The sequence below is a fragment of the Jaculus jaculus genome, chromosome 9, assembly GCF_020740685.1.
Source record: "Jaculus jaculus isolate mJacJac1 chromosome 9, mJacJac1.mat.Y.cur, whole genome shotgun sequence".
Lineage (NCBI taxonomy): Eukaryota > Metazoa > Chordata > Mammalia > Rodentia > Dipodidae > Jaculus > Jaculus jaculus.
Genome location: NC_059110.1, coordinates 118156686 through 118180380, shown reverse-complemented (window position 1 = coordinate 118180380; position 23695 = coordinate 118156686). Strand labels below are relative to the sequence as shown.

The 23695-nt window shown below is 51.0% G+C and overlaps 1 protein-coding gene across 5 annotated transcripts in view; it reads right to left on the bottom strand.

Annotated features, from left to right (window-relative positions):
- Window positions 1-109: 109 nt before the first annotated feature.
- Window positions 110-23695, bottom strand: part of Slc38a10 (solute carrier family 38 member 10) — a 54231-nt gene continuing 30645 nt past the window's right edge. For 2 of the 5 annotated variants that reach the window (XM_004655719.2, XM_045159111.1), the window contains 8 exons: window positions 23510-23616; window positions 12803-12959; window positions 6464-6631; window positions 5738-6208; window positions 5109-5204; window positions 4102-4125; window positions 1915-2091; window positions 110-1710 (listed from right to left, as the gene is read on the bottom strand). In XM_004655719.2, coding sequence (XP_004655776.2) covers window positions 752-1710; window positions 1915-2091; window positions 4102-4125; window positions 5109-5204; window positions 5738-6208; window positions 6464-6631; window positions 12803-12959; window positions 23510-23616 — 2159 coding nt within the window. In that variant the 3' untranslated portion in view covers window positions 110-751. The remainder of the gene's footprint in view (window positions 1711-1914; window positions 2092-4101; window positions 4126-5108; window positions 5205-5737; window positions 6209-6463; window positions 6632-12802; window positions 12960-23509; window positions 23617-23695) is intronic. The other 3 variants (XM_045159108.1, XM_045159109.1, XM_045159110.1) reach the window with 3 other exon arrangements.

Sequence of the window (23695 nt, the reverse complement as noted above, 5' to 3'; positions counted from 1 at the left end):
TGATGACCATTGGAAAATGTCCCTCTGTGACCTCTAAGCCCTACTGCTGGATGGCAGAACCTTGAGCAGGCTTTTTTCTAGCTAATTCCCTCAGTACAAGCTTGACATGTCAGGTACCAATGGTATTTTATTTTTTCTAAATGTCATAATTAGTTTCAGAGTGGCCCAAGAAGTATGGGTAATGGGAAGGCTGGAGGGAAGTGTCCCTGTAGGCACCCCCTCCCCCAAAGTTGAGTCTCACCTTCCCTCAAGTGGGAGAGGCAGAGGTGCCTACTGCAGTTTATCACCTCATCACAGAGTGTGTGGGCCACATCAGGCCAGGGTGGTTCTCATAGAGGCTGCAAGTTGACTGCACTGGCGGCAGGATGTCCACCCTATAATCAGAGATGCCACTGGACTTCAACACAGTGGAACAAAGGCGAATCAACAGGCACACAAGTGCTGCCACAGTGTGATGTCTCGGAGAATTTGTGTCTCTGGGTGGCTCCAGGCTGAAGCCACTGCTGGGCCAGGAAGAGCTTAGGTTTCGGAAGTCTAGTGGCCTCAAAGCAAGAGGGGTGACAGCAAAACAGGATGTCTGGAAGCAGCTGCAGATGGTGCAGCCTTTTAGACTTTCACAATGTGCTGTGAAGGCCTCAGACACCAATCCCTGGGGACATATCAACATGGTCTCCACATTCAGTCAGGACACAGCTGGGAACGACCGGCTGCTGTCTGATGTCTGGCAGCAGCCCTCACCATGAGCTGGTTCTCAGGACTCCTCCAGAGCGCCAGGCAACTGTTTAATATGTCGGCTGTGGACCACCTGCAAGGCACCCCCTGCAGCTTGACGGAGCTGGGTGTCCAGGGCACTTCGGAGGTCATTCACATGTACGTCAGGCAGGGGATTAAAACTAATGATGATGCCATCCTTCGGAGCTGGCTCCCCTTCTGGATGAGAGGCAAGGTCCCGCCGTCTCCTCCGGAGGTCAGAACCAGCCTGCACTTTCAGGTCTCGGTTGGGTTTAGCATTGTCCGGCTTCTGATCCCCAAGGCCAGCTAGTCTGGGCCCAGGATTAGGGTCTGCCCTCTGTTTCAGGTCATGAACAGCATCCTCCTCCCTCACTTTCTTCTCATCAGCAGGTACAATGACCCCTCCAGGGGCCTCCTTTCTTACCTCTGGGTGACCATCCCGGTCCTTGTCAGAGATGACCTGGCGCTCAAAGGCCATACTTGCTGGCTTGCTAGATGGGCCTACAACAGGTCCCAGGTCTCGGTCTAAGGGCTTGGACTTCTTTTGTAAGTCCTCAGCCTCTGCCCCACCCACAGGCTGGTCAGCCTCTTCCCGAGTGTTAGTGGCAGTGGCTGGTACTTCCTTTCTAGTTTTCTTCCTTTCTTGGGAACCTCCACCATCTTGGCTGTGCCTGGGGACCTCCTCTTCAAGGCGCTTCTTTGGATTCTTGGGTGCCCCCTCCCTCGCAACAACCTTCTGGTCTTCTTTCAGCTTGGTGTGGACGGCCTGAGGCTCTGTGTCAGAGCCACCAGCAGGAGGGTCAACCAGGTCTCTGTCGGGCACTCCTTTGACTTCCCCCAGGGCGTGCTGATGCAGCTCCTGGGATGGAGCTCTGGGCACAGGGGCATTCTCCATTGACTCCCCAGCACGATCATGCTGGGCCTCATCTTCCTCCTGTCCCCTAGGCCCAGCCATCCCAGGCTCTGGCTGCACATCTGCTGAAAATGAAGGTGGCCATCAGTTCAGGCACAGAATGAACACAAGCTACTGCAACAGTGACAGAAAAGCACAAACTTGCAGGCAGGCAATCACAGATCAAGACTGAAGTTCACCCTCTAGGACTTCAGGCTGCCTGGCCTCAGACCCAGCCCCAACCTGGCCTGGCGTACAGTCCCCTCCCTCTTGGCCTGAGTTCTACCTACCGGGCCTGGGCTTGTCCTCCTCATCCTCCTGCCTCTGCTGGCGGATCTCCTTGTGCTGCTCCTCAATGACAGCCAGCAGCTTCTCCTGCTGGTCCAGGAGGCGCTTCTGCTGTACCTGCTGCTCTTTGATCACCTGCAGCAAGACGGCATGGTCCAGCATCTCGGCCCTGCCGGCTTCTGGTGGGGACACAAACGATCAGCATGGCAGACACGGGTCTGTGTGAGCTGATGGCCACGTCAGCAGCAGGACATCACCTCAACCCCACCAACGCTCAGTGCAGAAGGCAAGGGCTGGGCCCCAACCTGGCCAGCAGCTGTCCTGCCAGCTTCCGCTTACCCCCTACACCAGCAGACCCCAGCTAGGGAGAGGGAATGTACCAGAAGGTTATAGGTTCTCTGGGCTGGGTGATCCTCCCCATCCACACATATTTGGTTGCTCTAGAACTAACATATAAGAAAAGAAAAACAGCCAGGCATAGTGGCGCACGCCTTTAATCCCAACTCCTGGGAGGCAGAGGTAAGAGGATCGCCATGAGTTTGAAGCCACCCTGAGACTACATAGTGAGTTCCAGGTCTGCCTGGGCCAGAGTGAGACACTACCTCGGGAAAAAGAAAAGAAAAACAGTAAGCTGCTTTAAAAAATATGTAGTTACTATTTTAATCATTAAAACAAAGGCAGCTTTTATTTCAAGGTGAATATGAGAGCCTGGACTTAAGTGCAGCCCTGACCAGCTGTCAGCATGCAGCTATCTGACACACAGGGATAGTCTTAGCAGTAAAGGGAGCTACACACCACCAACAGAGGGGAAGAGACAAGTCACAAAGATAAGAGGAAGGCCCTTAAGGTCTGTTCACACCTGCTGTGTCCTTTCTGTGCCCACTAGATAGGGAGTAGGCCACATTCTCAACCTCAGCTGCTGCCAACAGCTGCCCACAGGCACAGCTGGAGCAGGCTGTTCACTACAAACACTCTGGGTTGAGTCAAGTATACACAGCCACATGGGTGTCACTTTTACAGCTCACATCTCTGAAAGATGGTGGCTTAGGACCAGACATCAGAACACAAGACCAGGGTTGGGTATAAAGCAACTGCTGCTTAAGCTGGCGTGCCTGAGTTTGATGCCCAGACACTACAGAGAAAGTCAGAAGCCACAGTGGGTGTCCAATCCCAGCACGCTGACACTAATGACAAGACAAAAGGTGGAAACATGAACACATGTGTGCACATACCCACCCACACACCCCTCAAAAACATCTTGTGAACAGTGACAGCAAACATCCAAGCAAGGCCCACTCTACCAGGGGCAGTGATGGATTCCCACAGACATGGCCCAGGGCCTGCCTAAACTTCCTGATAGCCAGTACAAGGATGCAAAGGCTGGTGGGCAGGTTAGAGGAAGGGTGAACTATGTGGAACAAGCTAACCTAGGGGAGAGATGGCCCCAACTCTAATGCCCAAGGTTGTCCCAATGTGTCTGGAAGGAAATGCCTCAGCATGGAGCTCCGATACACCTGCCCTCAGACAAGGACACAGAGGGTGCTGTCTCAAACGCCACAACTGATCCTGGCAGCAAATCATGATCACATAACAGTGGCACAAGGCCAATATTTCACAGGCTAGCATCCCCCACACCCCAAGAGCGGGGCTCTGAAAGAGCAGTCCCTGCCTCACATACTCCTCTGTGGACTGTCCCGGGGGACTCTGGGAGAGGGAGGGAAAGCACCATGTCCAGCTGGAAGCCACACGGGACAGATGTGAAGCAGCATGGGACAGGCTGGCCCCACCAGAGCCTGCCAGGGCCAGGTGCACAAATGGGATGGGAACCACCCACCCAGAGACAAGGGGGCACGTATGAATGCAGACCACTCACAGCAGCGGGTACATGCAGCCCCCACACTATCTCTGGCTCAGGTGGTGCCCTAAGTCACTTACAGACAACCTTTTTCTGTCTTCTGAGGACAGTCACAGGAGGGCTGAGAATGACCAGGATGGCAGTGATAAAGGAAGGGAGAGGTAGCCGGAGTATCTGTGCTGTATTTCAGCTGGGAAGGGATGCCACTCCCCGGCCTGATGTGTCCTCATGCAAGTCCCTCACAGGTAGACTATGCCACCAAGGTGCTGTTCTCACACTATCAGCGCCTCCACACACATGCTTCTCATTGCAACACACTCCTTTTGAGTCGTACCTGCTACTATCTTTTTAATTTCATCTGTTCATCCCATTGAGAGGCATATGGAAGAAAGGCAGAATAGGAAACCGTGAAAAGTCTCTTTTTCAGAAGAAAAAAAAATCAAAGAATCAAACAGGTTTTTAGGTAACAGATTATAGAAATTGGAACCAACACATACAGTCAGACTAAAACCAGAGACAAAAATAGCAAGTGTGGGAAGTTTCCTAAGCAACATGGGAGCTCTAGAGATGCAAAAGCACCTGTGGCTCTCTGCTCCAGGCCACTGCCAGAGGCTCAGCCAGGAGAAGTCCCATCTCAGTGGCAAGTATGGGGCTGCTCAGGCCTGGCCTGCAAGCTCGGTGGGATGCAGCCTGGGTCTCATAACCTCATGGTGGGGAGGGGGGTTGGTAAGGCAGACCAGGTCCAGAGGATAGCCTGCACCCTGCTGCCTGCTTCCCACACACAGTGCCAAGGTGCCAGACCTCAACGCTGAAGAGGCAGCTGGCACAGACAAAAAGAAAACTGGCTAGGAGGGATGACCGCCACCACTATCACCTCCCCTGCCCAGGGAACACCATCAGGAGGGGACATAAAAAGCCAAAATGAGCAGAGAAGTTTGGAGGACTTGGCCCAAGCGGGATTGGGGTAGTGAGTGCTGCTGACCGCCAGAGCCATCCCAGACCCCCTAACGGGCCCCAGGCATTAAAATAAGTCTTCACATCTGTGTATACCAAGACCCCACAGCTGGCTTAAACACCTACGAGTGCTGGGAACATTAACACACCTGCTTTAAGATGAAATAAAAATGGTAATTAAAAGCAATGTGATAGAGGAGAAAGAGATAAAAAAAAAAAAAGTGTTCCTAGAGGTTCCAGAGAGAAAGCTGCTGGTAGGAAGCAGAAGGTGCTTCCAGGGTAGAAAAGCCAATAAAGATGAACAGAAGCTGTGGGAGCATGAGGGATCCAGGGGCACCCACCCCACCTTACCCTAGGACTCCTCAGAAAGGGCATGGCCAGTCCTACCTTCCAGCTTGCTGGCCCCCTGGTCTCCGCCGAGCCGCTCAGCCTCCCTCTGCTCTGGAGCCTCCAGCCTCTGTGTTGGGAGGACTGCCATTTCACCTGCACAGACAGAGACACCAATGGTTTAGCAAAAGATTGTGGGGTGGCAGATGTTTCCTAAAATGACTCTCCATCATTGCCCCTCCCTCACCCATCAGCACAGTTTATATTCAACCTGATGATTACCAGGGAAGTAATAAAAAATATTTAACAATCTCACAGGCTGTGGCAGTGAGCCAATGTTAACTAACTACCTTCACCAATTCAAATGCAAGCACCGTCCTAACCAGCTCTTAGCCGGGCACTTAACAGTGTATTACCTGTCAAGTGTTCCTGCACCCCCCCCCCCCCATTTGAGTCCAGACACATGAGAACAGCGTGGCACCTGACATTTAGTGGTCTGGCAAACAACTGTGTGACAGATATTATAGTAGCTGTCAAGCCACCAGACTCTTCCTTTTCCTCACCAGCTGCTGACGGGCTGCTACATTCACATGCTAATCTTTTAAGACAGATAGCCAGGACACAAGACTAATCCCTTCTCCTAGTCCTGCCCACTGTCTACACCCAGAGGAGTTTCCTGAAGCACCCACCGAAGTCACTCTTGGGGTCATTCTCTACAGGCTTCCTCAGGTCCCCTTCAGCCTTGTGTGCAGCCTTCTCCCCTTCACCAGCCACGTGGGAGTTCTGCTCCACAGAGAGTACAGCCTGGGGCCCTGGATGCAGATCCCTGTCATCTGGTCTGGAATCCCCCTTCCCAGGCTGACCATCTGCTTCTGGAGCCTTCTGAGGTTGTTCAGGAAGAGTGCCCACTGCCTCCAAGGCTGGGGCTTGCTCAGGTCTCTTCTCTGCCTCTCTCCTCTCAGCTTCCTGTTTCTCCCTCTCCACCTCAGGAGGAGGGGCTGCCATCTGCCCCTTGCCCCCAGGATCCCCTCCTGCCGTGTGTCTGGGAGGTGGCTTATTCTCCTCTGGTCCTTCTGAGTCTTGACCTTCATCCACTATCACCTTGTCATGAGGAATGGGAGGCTCGTGGCGGTGGGCCTCGCCCATGGGAATCGCGATACCTAAAAGGACACAAGGACAGGTTGTAGGATGAGGCTGAGAGGCCCTTTTCCTTCGTAGGGGATCTGAACTGGACTCTGGCTCCCACAGTGTGATGTGGGCCAGCACGTGCTGCTGCCCAGGCCCACTGGGGCTAGCTGAGCAGCAGGCAGCTGTCCTGACTGAGGAGGAAAGGGTGACCCTAGAAGCCAGACCTGGGCTGTGCTGTAGCACAAAGCACCTCTCCAGTGTTAAGATGAGCCTTGCTCAACACCCACCGTGGCCGGGGCGATCGAGCTGTGCAGCCTCCTGCTTCTCCTTGGCAGCTTCCCCTCCAGGCATATCCACAGGACCCTTAATTTGGGCCTGCTCCAGCTCTGCTTTCTCTGCTGGCAGCTTTGGCTTCTCCCGGCCATCCTCAGCCATGCCCACCACGGGATCCTGGACTGTAAGCAAGGCAAGAGCTGAGCTACACATTCGTTCAGCACAGGCAGCTGGGGGCTTTCCGGATCAGGACATTTTCTGACTGAGTGGTAGAACATGGGTGGGATTTCCTGCTCAGTCACTAGTAGCTAAACACCACAGAAAACTGTTAGGTTTTTTTTTTTTCCTCTCTCTCATCAGCATTCATAACAAATATATGTCAAAATTCAACTTAGACCTGTGGCCTGACCACCATCCTATGCAATACTCGTCCACAACCACCAGGTGGCAGCACAAGCCCACAGCCAGGCAGTGCTCCTGGCAGGGCTCAAACTCCAGAGCTTAGGCAGAAAGCTATGCCACCCAGTCAATCTCAGGCTGCTGCTGCTGGGAGAAATTCACAGCACAAGAATGAGAACAAAAGGAGAGGCCACCAAAGCTGCCCTTCGCCCATCTGCAAGTGCAAGAGATCTGCATCCCATCCATGACCACTACACCAGGACCAGTGACCATAGAATTGGGTCCAAAAGGAGCCAATTAAGAGACTAGCTCCATTTTTTCATTTCCTTCCTTTCCTTCCCTTTCCCTTCCCCCTTCCCCCTTCCTCTTTCCCCTTCCCCTTTCTCTTTTCCCCTTCCCCCTTCCTCTTTTCCACTTCCCCTTCCTCTTTTCCCCTTCCCCTTCCCCTTTCCCCCCTTTCCCTTCTCCCTTCCCTTCCCCTTCCCTTCCCTTCCCTTTCCTTCCTTCCTTCCTTCTTTCTTTTTTTGTTTGATTTTGAGGCAGGGTCCCACTCTAGCCCAGGCTGATCTGGAACTCATTCTGTAATTCCAGGCTGGCCTCACACTCACAGCTATCCTATATTCCTGCCGGGTGCTAGGGTCAAAGGCGTGCGTAGCCATGCCCGGGCCTACTCCATTTTAAAAGACCACTGTCAGGAACCGGCAATGTAGTTCCGCTGTTAGGAGTGACTGCCTAGCATGCACAAGGTCCTGGGCTTGATCTCCAGCACCACGTAAACTGGGAATGATGGTACATGCCTGTAATCCAGGCACTCAGGAGTAGTTCAAGGTCATCCTTGTCTACAGCATGAGACCCTTTCTAAAAGAGAAAGAAAGGAAGGAGGAAGGGGAGAGCAAGGAAGGGGGAGGGAGGGAAAATATCACTTTCTATGTACTGGGCAGACACGGCAGAAACTGAAGAACTAAATACAGGGGGAACAGGTTGGAAAACAGAATCACAGCGTCCCAGAGGCCCAAATCACCCTCAGTAACCCTCCTTGGACTTGATGTCTTGAAGGTAAAGTATGGGAACCCAGGGGAGTCCACGTGGAGAGGATCTAGGTAAGGCCTGCAGACCAGACGGGAAGGAGGACAATGGGACAGACACCATGCTTCCAATCAGACATTTATGGTCGACCTCATCTGATGCTGGAGCAACAGCAGTGAGTCCATGTGGGCCATGTGCTGTCTGTATGGAGCTGAACCACTGGAGGATGGCACCTTACTATGTGATGTGCAGCTCCAATGTGTAGCCAGGCAACCTGGACAAGTAAAACCTGGACAGTTGTTTGCCAGACTACTAAAAGTCAGGTGCCACGCTGTTCTCATGTGTCTGGACTCAAATGGGTGGGTGGGGGGGCTGTGCAGGAACACTTGACAGGTAACATCTTCACATGATGAGCCTCTGGAGTGAGTGAGAAGCAGCATAAACCACAAGGATCTTCCAACAGACAGAGGAACGAAGTGGACTGGGGGCGGAAAAGACAGAGACAGCCCTGTCCAGTCTCCTTTGAGCATGGGTCTCTGAAATAAGCTAAGCTGGTTTGTCTTCAAGTGAGGAGACAGCCTGCTGTCCATTGTCTGGGGCCCTCAGCATGGTGGCTGAGCATCCTGCACAGGGTGAAAGTGAGCACACAGCATGGAGTTGCTTTGTAGGCCCCCTGGGACATCTCCCAGGAAGGCTGTACCTGTCCATGTGCTGAGGCTGTGAAGGTTTCCTGGCTCTCACTGCAGCAGCTAAGGCTGCTGGCAGGCAGTGGTCATGGTATTTTCCAAGATGGAACCAGGCAGCCTTTTCATCGGATAGCTGGCTGGCAATGCCTCCCAGCCTCAGCAAAACAAACACAAAACCTCACAACTGGCAACTATAAAGACCCCAATGCTCTGCTTACTTCAATTCATAGCAACCTCAGGTAAAACAGGAAACAGCGCTGTGGTGACAGCCCACCTGCCCCAAAGGCCAGGTGACAACCAAAAGCTAAAAGCCCAATGTGTCTCCACAGAGGAACACCAATTCTCAATGGGGGGGCAGTATCTTGCCCCTCCCCCAGATCCCTTCACACATTCTAAAGGTTGTCACCTCTAATACTGGTAATGTGAGCCAGGGAAGTCTTGTGTTTGGGCCTCTGGCAGCTGCTCACTGCTTGGCGCCAGCATAGGTCCTCAATTCCTTCCACACAGGAATGTGCCAATGTGGTGACAAGCAACATGTTGACCTCCCACAGTGCTGCCCTGAGGGACAGACAGGGGTCCTGCCTCACAGATGGCAGGTGGGCAGCGCCACAAAAGACTGTCATACAGTGGAGAGAAGGGCCCCAAACCAGCAGAGGTGGCAGCTCGGGCCCTGCGTGTGGAGCCATACATGATCCAGATAGCAGGCCCCTCCACAGTGGAAGGCAACTTTGACCACAGCCCTTGACCAGCAGGCCTGAGGCTAGTTTCCACCTCCAAGGACAGGAGGAGAGCTGGGCAACTGTCTCAAGGGAGCTCTGCTGGCCACTGGCCATACCCACTGTCACTGAGTATCTTGTGTCTGTAAAGATGGAAGTGGTCACCTCTGGCTGTCAGTACCTGACACGGTCTCCTACTGACGAGCCCTGAGCAGTGCAAGGGCAACTCTGCAGTCAGGGATCAGCAACCCAGGGCTTCCTTCAGAAGCAAAAAAAAAAAGGCCTAGCAAAACTCTGCTGAAAGCCGTCCCTGATCCCAGCTGTCTTCCTAACGACCAGTTTCTGCTTCTCTCTCCAGGCAGCCCCGAAGAAAGCACTGCTCACTGAAGGCTTCACTTTCAAAGCGGACCTCCTGGACGTAGGACTGGACAGCTCCTTATTTCACCTTGGTCCATGTGCTCCTGAGAGCTCAGGGACAGGGCTGCAGACAGCCTCCCTCCTTATGCTTTGAGTCTCCTTCAACAGGGGTGTATCAGGTGGTGAGGGGCGCTTGGAGGTATTCCTTGTGAGCAGCATAGCAGAACTAGGTCACATATTTGACAGAGGCCAGGGGCTGCCAAGAAGCAGTGCCATCTCCTGTCCCCCAAAGACAGGACCTTCGCTCTGACCCCACCCCAGGTAAAGCTACTGAAGGCAGCACACCGCTGTCTCCAGGCACACTGGCAGCAAGACTGAAGATTACAACAGAAGCAAAGGGCTTCTGCAGCAAGGAAGCTTTTAAAACCTGCTTAGCAGGGAATGAGGAAGAGCTTGCTAGATCATGCTGCCCTATAGTGGGGGCAGAGGAAAGGGAAGTAGCATGGGGCAGCAGGACCTCTCCTGGACATATCTTAACACTACGAAAGTTGCTGGGAGGTTCTCCCACCTCCGAGAAAAGGGTGGCCAGTACAGGCAGCAATGGGAGAAAAGCCAGGCTCTGGGGAGCATGTGATGACAACAGGGCAGAAGGAGGCTCTACCAGCTAGAAGTATAGGACTCCAGGGTACAGCTGTGTGCCACATTAGGCCTAAGGTCCCCTGTGCCCCAACACGCTCATGTATGGACACATCTCAGTTGTGGAAGTCCAGATCCACTCTATAACTGGACTTCCCCTGTGCTTCCCCCTGAGCAGAACAGCTATCTGTCCCCTTACTGAGGAAGGGGACGGTTACAGGGAGCAGATGTGGGCCCAAGCTGTGATGCCCATGGTGCATGAGGAGGAAGAGGGGGGAGAAAGGAAGCCAAAGGACACAGCAGCATTCGACGGAGTCCAAACCCATGCCCGGGACCCTCTAGGGTGTGATCATGCACAGAGATAAGTGGCCTAATTAGTTTTTTCAGTGGGTAACTGCTTTCACGAGCTTTCTTGGGGACTCAGCCATGCTCACCAAAGGCCCACAGGCCATGCATGGGGCCCTGGACTGCACCTGCCAGTATCATGTGCCCCACGTGAGGGCAGGACACAAGAGTCACAGCCCACGCCAGGCTCTCACCAGAGCAGGCAGGTTCCATCTGTGACCTCTACAACATCAAAGAGACTAATAAATGTGGCTCATACCCTGATGGTGCAGCTGACAGAGCACATTTCGGCAAAGGCCTCCAGTCCCAGCCCTGCCTCAATGAGGCAACTCCTCAATTAAGGGGGAGGCTGGGTGGCTGAAAAACAGGAGAACTCACTAAAAACAGATGGTATGTGGTCCTGAGAGAAGCCATGTGTTGTTACAGCCTCATGGAAGAAATGGAAACCAGATGTGGCCTCAGAGGGCACAGGTGAGCAGGCGGCCTATACATGCCGTAGTAACAGGGCACAGCTGCTGGCTATGACTAGAGGCTGCACATAGGAGCCTGGGTGCTGGCTGACAGAAACTCATTACCTGACGGGCACTGAGACAGAACCATGTGGTATCCAGTTCCACAAGGGTGGCCCCACAGTGCACAAGGCCAGGATGCCCTCATTGCCCATGGACAGGAACTCAGCATATGGTGTCCAGCTAACCAAGATGTCACCCTCACCATGATGTCTATTCCTTGTGCTGCAGTTCTTGCTTGTGTCAGCACATGCTCTGCGCCTAGTGGTGGGGGGGTTGGGGGGGCAGGGGTATCAGACTGGCCTCTCCAGGAGGAATTGCTCTTGGGCCATCAGCTAGGACGGGTTCATAACATCCACCTCCTTTCTCAAGTGGATGTCATTCCAGACCAATCTACGAAGTCCATTACAAAACAGCAGGCACTAACCTGTGACTTCTTTTGAATGTTCCACTTTCTCTGGGGGCCTTGGCTATCTCTCAGGGCCTTGGCTATCTCCCAGCAGGTCTTATCTGCTTCTCAGACTCATGGCTCCTGGCCACTGAGACAGGAGGACCATCATCTGCACCAACCTAGGAAGGCAGGATCGAGCACCCACAACTACTGCAAGCTCACGACTATATGGAGAAGGCCACTGGGAACAGCCAGCCCCTTGGGCAGTTGCATGAGGCTTGGGGTGTGTAGCCCCAACAGAAGTGGCAGAAATGCAAGGCTCCTTGTGCCAAGACAATGCTGGCAAGGAACAGGACATCCAGCAAGTGCACCAAGTTGCCAGGCTCTCTCAATGGAACCTTTGCTTATGTCCATTACAGGTGTTTTTAGGACAGACGTCACTAGTCAGCACATGCATGGCTAGACCCAAACCTCTTGAGAAGACATACACGGACACACAGTCTAATGTGTAAGACCCACCACTGCCAGAGACAGAAACCCAAGATGAGTGCAACCAGATAGTACCCACCACCAGTGCCCGCACTTGCTGGTGCTGCTCAAAGCTACTGGGCAGGCGTGGTTCCTGTGTTAACCCTTCACAACTATGCCTGAAGGCCTGGGGTGCAATGAGCACCCAAACAGGCATGCATGGAACTGCTGCATGTCCCAGAAAGCCACGCTCTGAAGCATGTCCTGCACCCCTATGTGAACTGGCCACAGAGGAGCATAGCTGGACACCACCACCAGAACTCTCTGAGGAGCCTGCAGCTGTGTGAGCAATGTGTGACCACTGGAAATGGTAAACAGTAAGTTCCACAAGAAGGTAAACAAATCTGAGACATAATCAGCAGGTCTGTAAAAAAGAAAACTGGCTCAAATTCACATCCTCAAACAAACACATGAGCCACCCCCAGAGATTTGCATACATACCTGCACCAGCCAGCCACTGAGATTTCAGCCTAGGCCAACACTGCACCAGCGACACCCTGCATCGCCTGCACAGAGGTGGTGGCACACAGGCCGGACTCCATGTAAAGAACATGCCTTCATGGATGTGGCTGGTGGTTGTCAAGCCTGTGGTCTCCCACCAGCTCTATCACCCACAGGACAGGCTGCTGGCAGAGGCAACATTCTTGAGGCAAACCTAAAGGGCTACTTGGGAAGAACCACCTGCACCCCATGACCCTGAGGTGATACTGTGGAACACAGCCCAGAAGGCTCGAGGGGCTGGGGCAGAATGTGAGTGTACCTGAGAGCCGGGCGGCCTCGGCCTTCATTCCGCCCTTGGCTTCTTCTCGCCGGCCGCTGAGCGTTTCCTGTGACAAGTCCATGGGGGCCTCTTCATTCACAGACAGGGTGGTGAGTGTGCTGACCACCAGGATGCCCAGGCCAACCCAGAGCACCACCTGGACCAAACATCCCAAGACAGAAGGAGTCACAACAGTCCCCACGCCTTGCTGAGAGCTATGGAAACTTCACAGGAGCAGAGGGAATGGCAATGGAAGGGGCGGAGCAGCGTAGGGTGGTCCTCTCAAGAGGGCAGGATCACATCTGGGGGAGACACTGGAAATAGGAACGGTGCCTCTAGTGTCTCCAAATCCATTAAAGCTGCATGTGTGGTCAGTCCCCATTTGTCACTGAGACCATCAGCCAGGCCTACGGGCATGAGTTCAGAACAGCTGAGCTTTGTGGAACCAAAGGCCCAAGAAGAGCCTCAGGAGAGAGCAGGCCAGTGTGGGTTACTGGGGCAAAGACCCGGGTCCCGGTGCTGCCTACTGGGGCTGGGGTAGAGAGGTTTTGTTGTTGTTGCTATTGTTGTTGTTTGAGAGAGAAAAAGAATGGGCACACCAGAACCTCCAGCTGCTTCAGATGCACTCCAGACACGTGTGCCATCTTGTGCATCTGGCTTACATGGGGTCTGGGGAACTGAACCTGGATCCTTTGGCTTTACAAGCAAGTGCCTTAACTAATAAGCCATCTCTCCAGCACCGGGAGAGGTCTTTGTTGTTACTGGTTTTTTTTTGCTTGAGACAGGATCTCACTAAGTAGTCCTGGCTGGCCTCAAACTCATAATCTTCTTGCTCAGCATCAAGAGTGCTGGAAATACACTACCAAAACCAACTGAAGTAAAGTCTCTTACCTACTGTGGCAAGAGGAGCAAAAAACTCAGGGAAAATGCCCAACTTGAGGTGCTTGCTTACATATATCATTCTCTGCACACACGCCCTGGCAGCAAATCAGAGAGGGCCCTGTGCAGAGAAAGATGTGGACCACACAGGTATGGATAACCTGTTGTCACAACACCCACACCAATGCCCAATAGCAGCCAGACACACATAAGGCGAGGCCTTACTAGGTTAAAGGGGAAAACAACACTTCCCTTCTCAGCTGTGGAGGGGTACCCACTGATGTCTCCAGAGCAGCACTCAACCCATGGCTGACTGACCTCCTGAAGGATCTCACAGCTGATCATCAATTCCTCAACACTGTAAACCCTCCTCTGTTACCTAGACACCTGCTGGGTGACCTCCCCAGTCTGCCTATGCTGCCACAAACACAGGGGTGCTTTTCCTGGCCTGCCCTCCACATCTTCTGTGGGGGCAGTAACTCCTGGTTCCATGGTTCTGAAGGGGGACCCAGTGAGGTGATCCCTGCCCAGCTCAAGGGACACTCATTGGTCCTCTGCCCTGATATTTTACAGCCAAAAAGAAATTTAATAGGCTAGCTTTGAACTTGCTGTGTAGCTACAGATCCTCCTACCTCCATCTCCCAAGTACTAGGATTATAGGTATGTGCCATCACATGCCTGACTTGTGAGGTGCTGGGGTGCATGCCAGGCACTCTACCAACTGAGCTACATCCCAGTCCTTAAACATCTTTTCTGAGTGTGCACATTTGTGTGTAGCCCAGAGGTCAACTTCAGATGTTCTGCAGGTGCCATCCACCTTTTTTGAGCCAACATCTTTCACTGGCTGGAACTCACCACGTAGGCTAGATGACGGTCCAGTGAAGTGCCAGGGTCCAAGACTGTCTCTGCTTCCCCAGACTGAGATTATAAGTGTGTACCACCACATGTGGCTTTTTTATGTGGGTTCTGGGAATTAAACTCAGGTCCTTCTGCTTGTATAGCACTTAATTCACTAAACTATCTCTTCAACCCCAGTATAATGACTTACAAAAAAAAAAAAAAAATCAGGGGGCTGGAGAGATGGCTTAGTAGTTAAAGCACATGCCTGCAAAACCAAAGAACCCAGGTTTGATTCCCCAGTACCCATGTAAAGCCAGATACACAATGTGGTACATGCATCTGGAGTTCATTTGCATTGGCCAAAGACCCTGGCACACCCATTCTCTCTCTATCTGCATCTTTCTCTCTCAAATAAATAAATGTTTTTTTAAAAAAGAAATCAGGATCTTTAAGCCAGGCATGGTGACACAGCCTTTAATCCCAGCACTTGGGAGGCAGAGGATGGCTGAGAGTTCAAGGCCACCCTGAGACTAGAGTGAATTCCAAGTCAGCCTGAGCTAGACTGAAACCCTACCTCAAAAAAAAAAAAAAAAAAAAAAAAAAAAAAAAAATCAGGGGCTGAGGTGGTTAAGGGTACTTGTTTGCAAAGCCTACCAGCTGAGGCTCAATTCTCCAGCACCCACTAAAATTGTATGCAAAGCGGTGATCCTCACATGCCTACAACAGGGGCAGAACCCGGAGAGTCTAAAGCTCACAGACCAGCTAGTCTGACTTCCTTTGGCAGTTCATTTACAGAACAAGTAACCTTGTCTCAATGAAGGCTGAGCTCAGACGCCTCAAAGTGGTCTTTTGGCCTCTGTGTGCGCGTGTGTCCGCGCGCGCGCGCACACACACACACACACACACACACACACACACACACACACACGGTTCCAAAAGACTGAGATGTTTACAGATCCAACACAACTACAGACACCTTTCCATGGGGTAGAAGGACCAGCACCTCTGACACTGGATGAAACAACTCAGAATAAAGCTACCCCAGAGAAAAGCCCATCTTCTTCTCTGCTACCAGACACCGTGTGGTGACGCTGGCTCTGAGATGCCCTGAAGCCCAAAGGCAAGGGCCCAGTGTGCCTCATGAATGTGCAGGGCTCTTTAGGGTGTCCGCTGGCCTCTCCAGGAGTAAACACTGCTGGCCAGTGTGCCAAAGTACATGTGGGGATGCAGATCAGAGTCAAACCCACAAACTCCACAATGCTCAGAGATCAGGGTCTGGGGCTCCTGGCCCCACCCTGCCTTAAACTGTTTACTGTTTTCCCCAAGGTTTGTGGAGGCCTAACCTCAGGTGAATGCCTGAAGATCAGCACGTTCCACCCATCCCACCACACAGAGAAAATTCAAGGTAAAGAACAGTGTTGGTGTCTGGATGATAAATGTGGTCTTAGGATTAAAAAAGAAAGAAAAAGAAAAAGAAAAATGGAAAGAAAAGAAAAAATTTCCAACCTCTAGGGGGCATCAGATTCTTAGGGAGATGGTGGCATAATAGCACAGTTCAAAAGTCTCAGAAATTAAATAAAGTCCTGGTGACCCTGCTGTGTCCTCATGACCTGTCCTAGTCAAGGCTGCCACGGGCCTTGAAAACAAGGTCCCTAGCTACCTAGCAGCTACATGGTGCACAACAGAAGCCAAGCTCTAGCCCACCAGGGGCAGAAGGTCCAGATGGAAGTCTCACTCACCCTCTAGAAGGTCCTCAGAGGGCTTTATGGTCTGCAGATCTAAGCAGCTCTTCCTATTACCAGTGTCCCAGAGCCATTTTCTAGCCTAGCACACTTATAAGGGGCCTGATGCATTCCACATCGCTCCAGACAATGGAAGAAATGGCCTTTTAAAGAAGTAACAAGAGGGCCGGAGAGATGGCTTAGCAGTTAAGACGTTTGCCTGAAAAGCCAAAGGACCTCAATTCGATTCCCAGGACCCACGTAAGCCAGATGCACAAGGGGGCACGTGCATCTGGAGTTCATTTGCAATGGCTGGAGGCCCTGGTGAACCTATTCTCTCCCTCTCTCTGCCTCTTTCTCTCTCTCTCAAATAAATAAAATAAAAATAAACTTTTGGGAAAAAAAAAAGAAGAAAACTTCATCTTCCTACTTGGATTTCTCATCCACCAATGGGGACGGACATCTTTGACAAGAGCACGTAGGTGGGAGGAAGAGGAAGAACTTCTGCTCCATCCTGGGGGAGAAGAGTTCTAGATGCTGGTGGGGGTGAGCCCTGGTATTTGCTGTCCCCAAGGACTCTACAGGGAGAGGGTGCTCTCCTAAATGCTTTTGGCCGAAGATGAAGACATCTGTTGGTCATTTTTTGTCAGTTACTTTCAATGGGGACCATCATTTACCAAGTCCATGGGGAATGACAAGGAAAGGCAACATTTCATCTGTGACTTTGAATGATTTATTTCAACCTTCAGCTTGTGAGCTTAGCAAAAAAAAAAAAAAAAAAATCATTTAGAAAATAAAAAGCATTAACTCTGTCAATGCTGGGAGACAAAGACTTCCTAAAAGAGCTCTAAGGTGTGAACTACTTTAGCTGTCAAGCAGTTATTGTAAGAAAAGTAGCAGAAAGCACTGGACTGAGAAGTGAGTTCATATCACAAAGTGATGAAGTAAGAGCTAAGCCAACAGAAGGAGCTGGTTCCCGCCTGTCCTCTCCTCTTCCTGGTAACAGGCGGGAGAACAAGCTCAGCCCATCCAGGAACGTAATAACTGGCAAGTAAAGGTCACCTTACAGAGGGACTTGTGTCACAGGACAGGTGCAGAGCATGTTCTAGACACATAGTCTATGGGAGCCAGAAAACAAAGCTAGCTCTGCCTGGTGCCTATGGGCATCTCCCATGCTGAGCATCTAAGAGTACAGGCCAGCAGGATGCCATGCACACAAGCCCCTTCCTAGGACAAACAAAGCAGATTGCATGTCATGACCATGTCCCCTGGGAATCTTTTCACCTGGTGGAAGGTATCCAGCCAGATATTTGCTGAGCTCCCACTCGTCCTGATGCACATGGCTGCTGGCCACTGTCTATGCTAGGCCTAGCCTAGCCTTCAGGTCTCATCAATTATTACAGCTCTGCACTCACCCTTTTCTCTGGAGTACCACCAGGGGCTACAAGACCCTCAGGCAGGTGCTCCAATGCTGAGCTTAAAGGAGTCATAGGAGCAATAAGCTGTAAAGCTTCAATGACTATTTTGGGGGATGGGCTTAGCAGCCCATGGTGACAGTGTGGAGTGTACCTGTCGGCAAGCAGGTGTGCACTGTAGTGCACAGTGACACTTTTATCTCAATAGTGTAGCCCAGGAAGAACACACACAATAGCACCCAGTGCTGCTGACCAGACATGAGCAGAAATTAAAAGTTCTGTGATAGTGTAAGAGGACAAGGTTCAGTTCATCTTCAGGAAAGGGTGACTGCTGGCCACGTATAGCAAGGTTGTCACAGCTCTCTTATTCAAGTCCTGAAGAAGAAAGGGAAGCCCAGCTTTGCGCTTGACAGTGGGCTAGGGTGAACTTGGGGAGGGATGAGCAGCAAGAGCAGCCTTTGGCCTGAGAAAAAGCCCAGACTAGCATGTGAGCATGGCCCAGTCCCAATACCAGGCCTTGGTGTCACTTCCTGCTGCAGTAAAGCTGCTTTTGAAGCAGGGAAGGTCGAGAAACAGGATCCAGTGTCCAGATATCGGATTTCAGAGCACTCCTGTTCACTGTTTCGGCACTGACCCATGTTAATGCATTTCCGAACCAGCCAGAAGAGGCACAAATCCACCCTCCACATCTCAACTCAGGCTTGGGAAATGTATAGGGGCTTGATTAGGGACACCATCCATAGAATTCTGATGTCACTCCTCCTCTCTGAGAGTGACCTAAAGTGATGAGTTTGCAAGTGGCCTGACTTAGAGCACAGAGCCCCAAGAATACACAGAAAATGCTCCCCTTCTACTCTGGACGACATAGTCCACACTCTAAGCTTCAGGGACAGAACACACAAGGCCAGGCTCCAGGCCACTCTGTACTCTGGTAGCTTGATTCAGGTCCCAAGGCCAACGGGGTGGACGTCCAGGCTCCAGGCTACCACAGGCAGAAGCTGACCTGATAGTTCCCTGTTCTGTGCCCCGCTCACACCTGCCCAAGAAGAGCTGCTTCTCTGAAGGGGCCAAAAGGCTGCTCCCACTGGCCTTCCCAATGAGACTTTCCATGCTACAGGACCCAATGATGTGTAAGCATCCCTGGGCTCCAGCGACCCCTGCTGGCTTCACTGAAAGAGAGCAGCCTCTCTCATGACCAGGACAAACACAACTCCTGCGTACAGGTAAGGCTCTCTAGGGCCTTTCTTGTGCTTCCTAATGATTCTTGTGGGGATGATCCCAGCACACCAGGAAGCACCACATGACAGAAAACCCACACCATCCAATTTATACATGAGAACCCATACCATCCAGTTGGCAAGACCAACAGAAAACAAGATTCCCTGCACAGGGGACATGTCCAAGAGATAAGACAGTTCATGGTAAGTGAGGCTAACAAGACCTAAGGTGGCAGGTGAATAACCAGAGCCACACAGTACTGCTCAGCTAAAGCCCATAAAGGTATATTGCAGAACAGTGGCTGGAAACCCTGGCACCCCCATTCCCTCCCTCCCGCCCTCCTTCCCTCTCTCTCTTTCAACCTCTTTCTCTCTCAAATAAATAAAAAGATAAATAAATATATATTTGAAAACTCAAACTAATATAAGTCCCAAACTACACATTTGTGGGATGGAGAAATGGCATAGTAGTTAAGGTGCTTGCCTGTAAAACCTAAAGACCAAGGTTCAATTCTCCAGGACCCACATAGGCGAGATGCACAAAGTGGTGCATGCTTCTGGAGTTTGCTTACAGTGGCTGGAGGCCCTGGTGCACCCATTCATTCTCTCACTCTCCTTCTTTATCTCTCTCAAATAAATAATAAAATGCAGGGCTTATTTTTCTTAGATCAGATGATTCAAACACTCATTCAGAAAAGAAATCAAACAAGGCTATCTAGAGCATTTTTTAATGAGAACAAAGAGAAAGAATGGCATGGTTAGTTACAGGTCAAAAGACAGCAAAAAAACTGTTACGAGGCCATGGTGAATGGAAGAAAAAAACCAATAAACTAAGCTGTAAGGCTGGCTTAGCAGTTAAGGTGCTTGCCTGTGAAGCCTTAGGACCCAGGTTAGATTCCCTAGAACCCACATAAGCCAGATGTACATGGTGGCACATGCTACCCACTGTTTAAATATTTTACTTATTTGAGAGAAAGAATGGGCATGCCTGGGCCTCCAGCCACTGCAAATGAACTCCAAACACGTACACCACTTTGTGCATCTGGCCTGCATGTGTCCTAGGGAATTGAACCTGGGTCCTTTGGGTTTGCAGCAAGCGCCTTAACCAGTCCTGCTACCTTTTTTGTGTGCCATTTCTCCTCCAAGGTATGATTTGCTGAGGATGAAGCAAGTAGGGAACAGAGCAGCTGCTTGGAGGAGGAAGGCTATGTAAAGAACTGAGCTACATGGGGTCATATTTAGTTAAGATCCCAGGAACAAGAGCAAAGTAGATCCAGGTTCTCCTCAGAAGCCCACAGCCACTTCCATCCTGTGTGATGATGGAGGGCAGCACCACCAGGAACCTCTAATTTCTCAAGCATGACGACTGAAAAATGCCAAGCATGCAAGGAAACAGGAACAAATGACAGAAAACTAAGAAACTGAAAAGAAACAGCACCTAGGAGAACTGACTATGGGAGCTGGGGAGATGGCTCAGTGGTTAAAGGAGCTTGCTTGCAAAGTCTGCTGGCTCAGGTTCTATTCTCCAGGACCCATTAAAGGCACATGTACAAAGTGGCACATGTCTGGAGTTTCTTTGCAGTAGCAGGAGGTCCTGATGTACCATTCTTTCATTCCCTACCCCACCCCATCTTGTAAATAAATAAATAAAGATAAAAAGATGCTGATTGTGCCAAGCATGATGGCACTCACCTTTAATTCCCACACTCAGGAGGCAGAGGTAGGAGGGTCACCATGAGTTTGAGGCCTCTCTAAGACTACATAGTGAATTCCAGGTCAGCCTTGGCTAGAGCTAGACCCTGCCTTGAAAAACCAAAGACAAAACAAAACAAACAAACAAACAAACAAAAAAAGATGCTGATTGTGGTGGAGCACACTGGTAAGAAATTTCTAAAGAGGCAGGAGGATCAGGAGTTGGAGGCCAGCCTGGGCCTTCAATATTTGAGTGATTTAAAAAAAGAAAAGAAAAAAAAGGTACAATGGAAGCGTCTTCCCCAAATCAGTAACTATATACCAACAGTAAGTAGTTAAATTCTCCTGTTAGCAGACAAGACAAGAGCAGAACAGAAAGCAATATTCTCCTCTTGCAAAAGACATACCTTTATAGAAGGGCACTGAAAGACCCTTCCCCCAAAAAAATATTAAAACAAAGGAAAAAGCTGGGCTGGGGACATGGCTCAGCAGGTAAGAGAACTTGCCTTGATTAACAGAGCATAGACTTTCCACTCAAGACTTACTGCAGCACTAGGGGTATCTCAGCAGTTAAGGCATGTGCCTAAAATGTCTAATGACTCAGGACTAGAGTGTGTTCCAGGCCAGCCTGGGCTATAGGAAGAAAGGAAAGGAAGAGAAAAGAAGGGAGAGAACAGGGAAGGAAAAGGAAAGAAACAAGGTATCTTTAAGTAAGTAAAAAAGAAGCTAGGCATGATGGTGCACACTTTTCATCCCAGAGGCTGAGGTAGGAGGATCACTGAGTTTCATCCAGCCTAGACTACAGAGTGAGTTCCAGGCTAGGCTAAAGTAAAGGAAGCAAGGAGGAAGGTCAGAAGAAGGGAGGAAGGAAAAGGAGGAACAGTGAAGAATATGAGAACACATCTGTAATGTGTGTTTCTGAAAAACACGTAATAGAATCTATTACAAGTTCTGCAGATCAGAAAGACAGCCCAGGCGAGGCTGGAAGAGCATCACAAAAGCAGCAGCCCTCACGCTCACAGGCCATGAGAAGGAGCTCAAGATGGCCGCTGTGGGGACAGAGCAAGTTAGACCTCTGGGTATTTCCCAAGTCCACACACAGTCTTCAGGTGACATCTGACTGTGAGGACCCGTGGCACTCATAGCGTGGAGTACTCACAGGTGGAGGCTCCACTGCGGGAGCCATAGAAACAGAATCTATGAAGGCTGAGCACCCTGCCCCAAGCCCCAGAGACCTCTTCCCAAGTGTGGGATGACAGCACTGCACACCCACAGGCACCACAAGGAACACTGCTGCCTAAGCAGTGTCTGACTAGACACGATCTAACCGGCCACAGTGGGCGGGGAAGTGTGGTGAACATCTACATGGTGTGCAGCCAGCAAAGCCCCCTTGCACAGTGGCTTTGGAAGAGACCACACGAGGTCAGGTATCACAGGACTCCGCCTGCATCAACTGGAAGGCAGACAAAACCACTCTCTACGTCAGACGACTGGCAGCAGGAACCTTTAGGGTGCAGGGGTGAAGAATGACAGGTACTCAAAGGGAGCTTTGGAGTGCCAGAATATTCTCTATTGGCCCTGGATGGTGATTCCTGACGAGGCTCACTGCAAACTGTTACTCTGGAAAAACTTTGTGCTTTTTTGCACAGACACTTTACTTTTTAAACATCCATCAATATGTAACAGTAAGAAAAAGCTCATCAACTCCCTAAAAAGTGAGAAGACATGTGTGTTTCCCAAGAAACTGATACTCAACTTCAGCACAACAGATGCTGAAGTTCACTCCAGGAAAGCTGAGAAAAACAGAAAGGAAGGTCAAGTACGGATGGGGACAAAGGTCCCTTGGGGCTGCCCATGGGAGCAGCACTACCAGGTACTTGGGTAAAAGGCTTCCATCCCACTTTAACCCAAAGACTGTTTCTGGAGTGCTTCCTTCCTATACACACGTGCTCATATGTATCAAAAATGCCTGTGTGGGGCTGGAGAGATGGCTTAGCGGTTAAGCGCTTGCCTGTGAAGCCTAAGGACCCTGGTTCGAGGCTCGGTTCCCCAGGTCCCACATTAGCCAGATGCACAAGGGGGCGCACGCGTCCGGAGTTCGTTTGCAGAGGCTGGAAGCCCTGGCGCGTTCATTCTCTCTCTCCCCCTCTATCTGTTCTCTCTGTGTCTGTCGCTCTCAAATAAATTTTAAAAAAATGCCTGTGTGCTGCAACAGCAAAGGGCTAGAAATGGCTCCATGGGAGATTGGGATTATGGAAATTTTGAACCACTAGGAAGCTCTAAAAATAGAACAGAAGACAGCTCTGGTTTTACACACACACACACACACACACACACACACACACACACACACACGCGAGAAGCAAACTGCATGGTAAGCAAAAGTAGCATGAAGCTGGGTGTGGTGGAGCATGCCTTAATCCCAGCACTCAAGAGACAAAGGTAGGAGGATTACTGTGAGTTCGAAGCTACCCTGAGACTACAGAGTGAATTCCAGGTCAGCCTGGGCTAGAGTGAGACCCGACCTCAAAAAAACAAAAAAGTAGCACCAAGTTGTCTAGCGATAAAAACATACGGTTGAGCATGCTCACATGTGTGCACACAGTCTCTCCAGGACATACCATAAACACAGCAGTGATGTTCAAGGGAGTGGGTGACTGGGGAAGGGGCCAGCCTCGTCACAGTACAAACAAACTTTAAGGGAGAAGCCAGCAAGCTTCCTACACTCAGGAGGGAGGTGCGAGTGTCATCTGGGAACACATCGGCACTTGGGCCAAGACGCTCCACCTGACAGGACCTGCTGCTTCCCACACCTCCTTAAGCAAGTCCTTTTGTAGAGACAATGGAGATAAGTACACAGAGCTGTCTGAAGACTCTGAGAGGCGAAACTCAGCTGCTTCCCTGACCAGATGCCAGGCCACCATGGGGACAGCACTCACTCACCTGGGCAGAGAGGGCATTCTTGTGGGCCTTCTTATAGATGAGAGCTGGGCAGATGAAGCAGATGAGACTCCCCATCGTTGCCCCTGTGAGGCCAAGGATGGTTTCCACTACAAACAGATCAACAGCAAATGGTAACTGGGAGATGGCTCTGATGAGGGCAGCATAAGCGCTCACAGAGCATGCAAG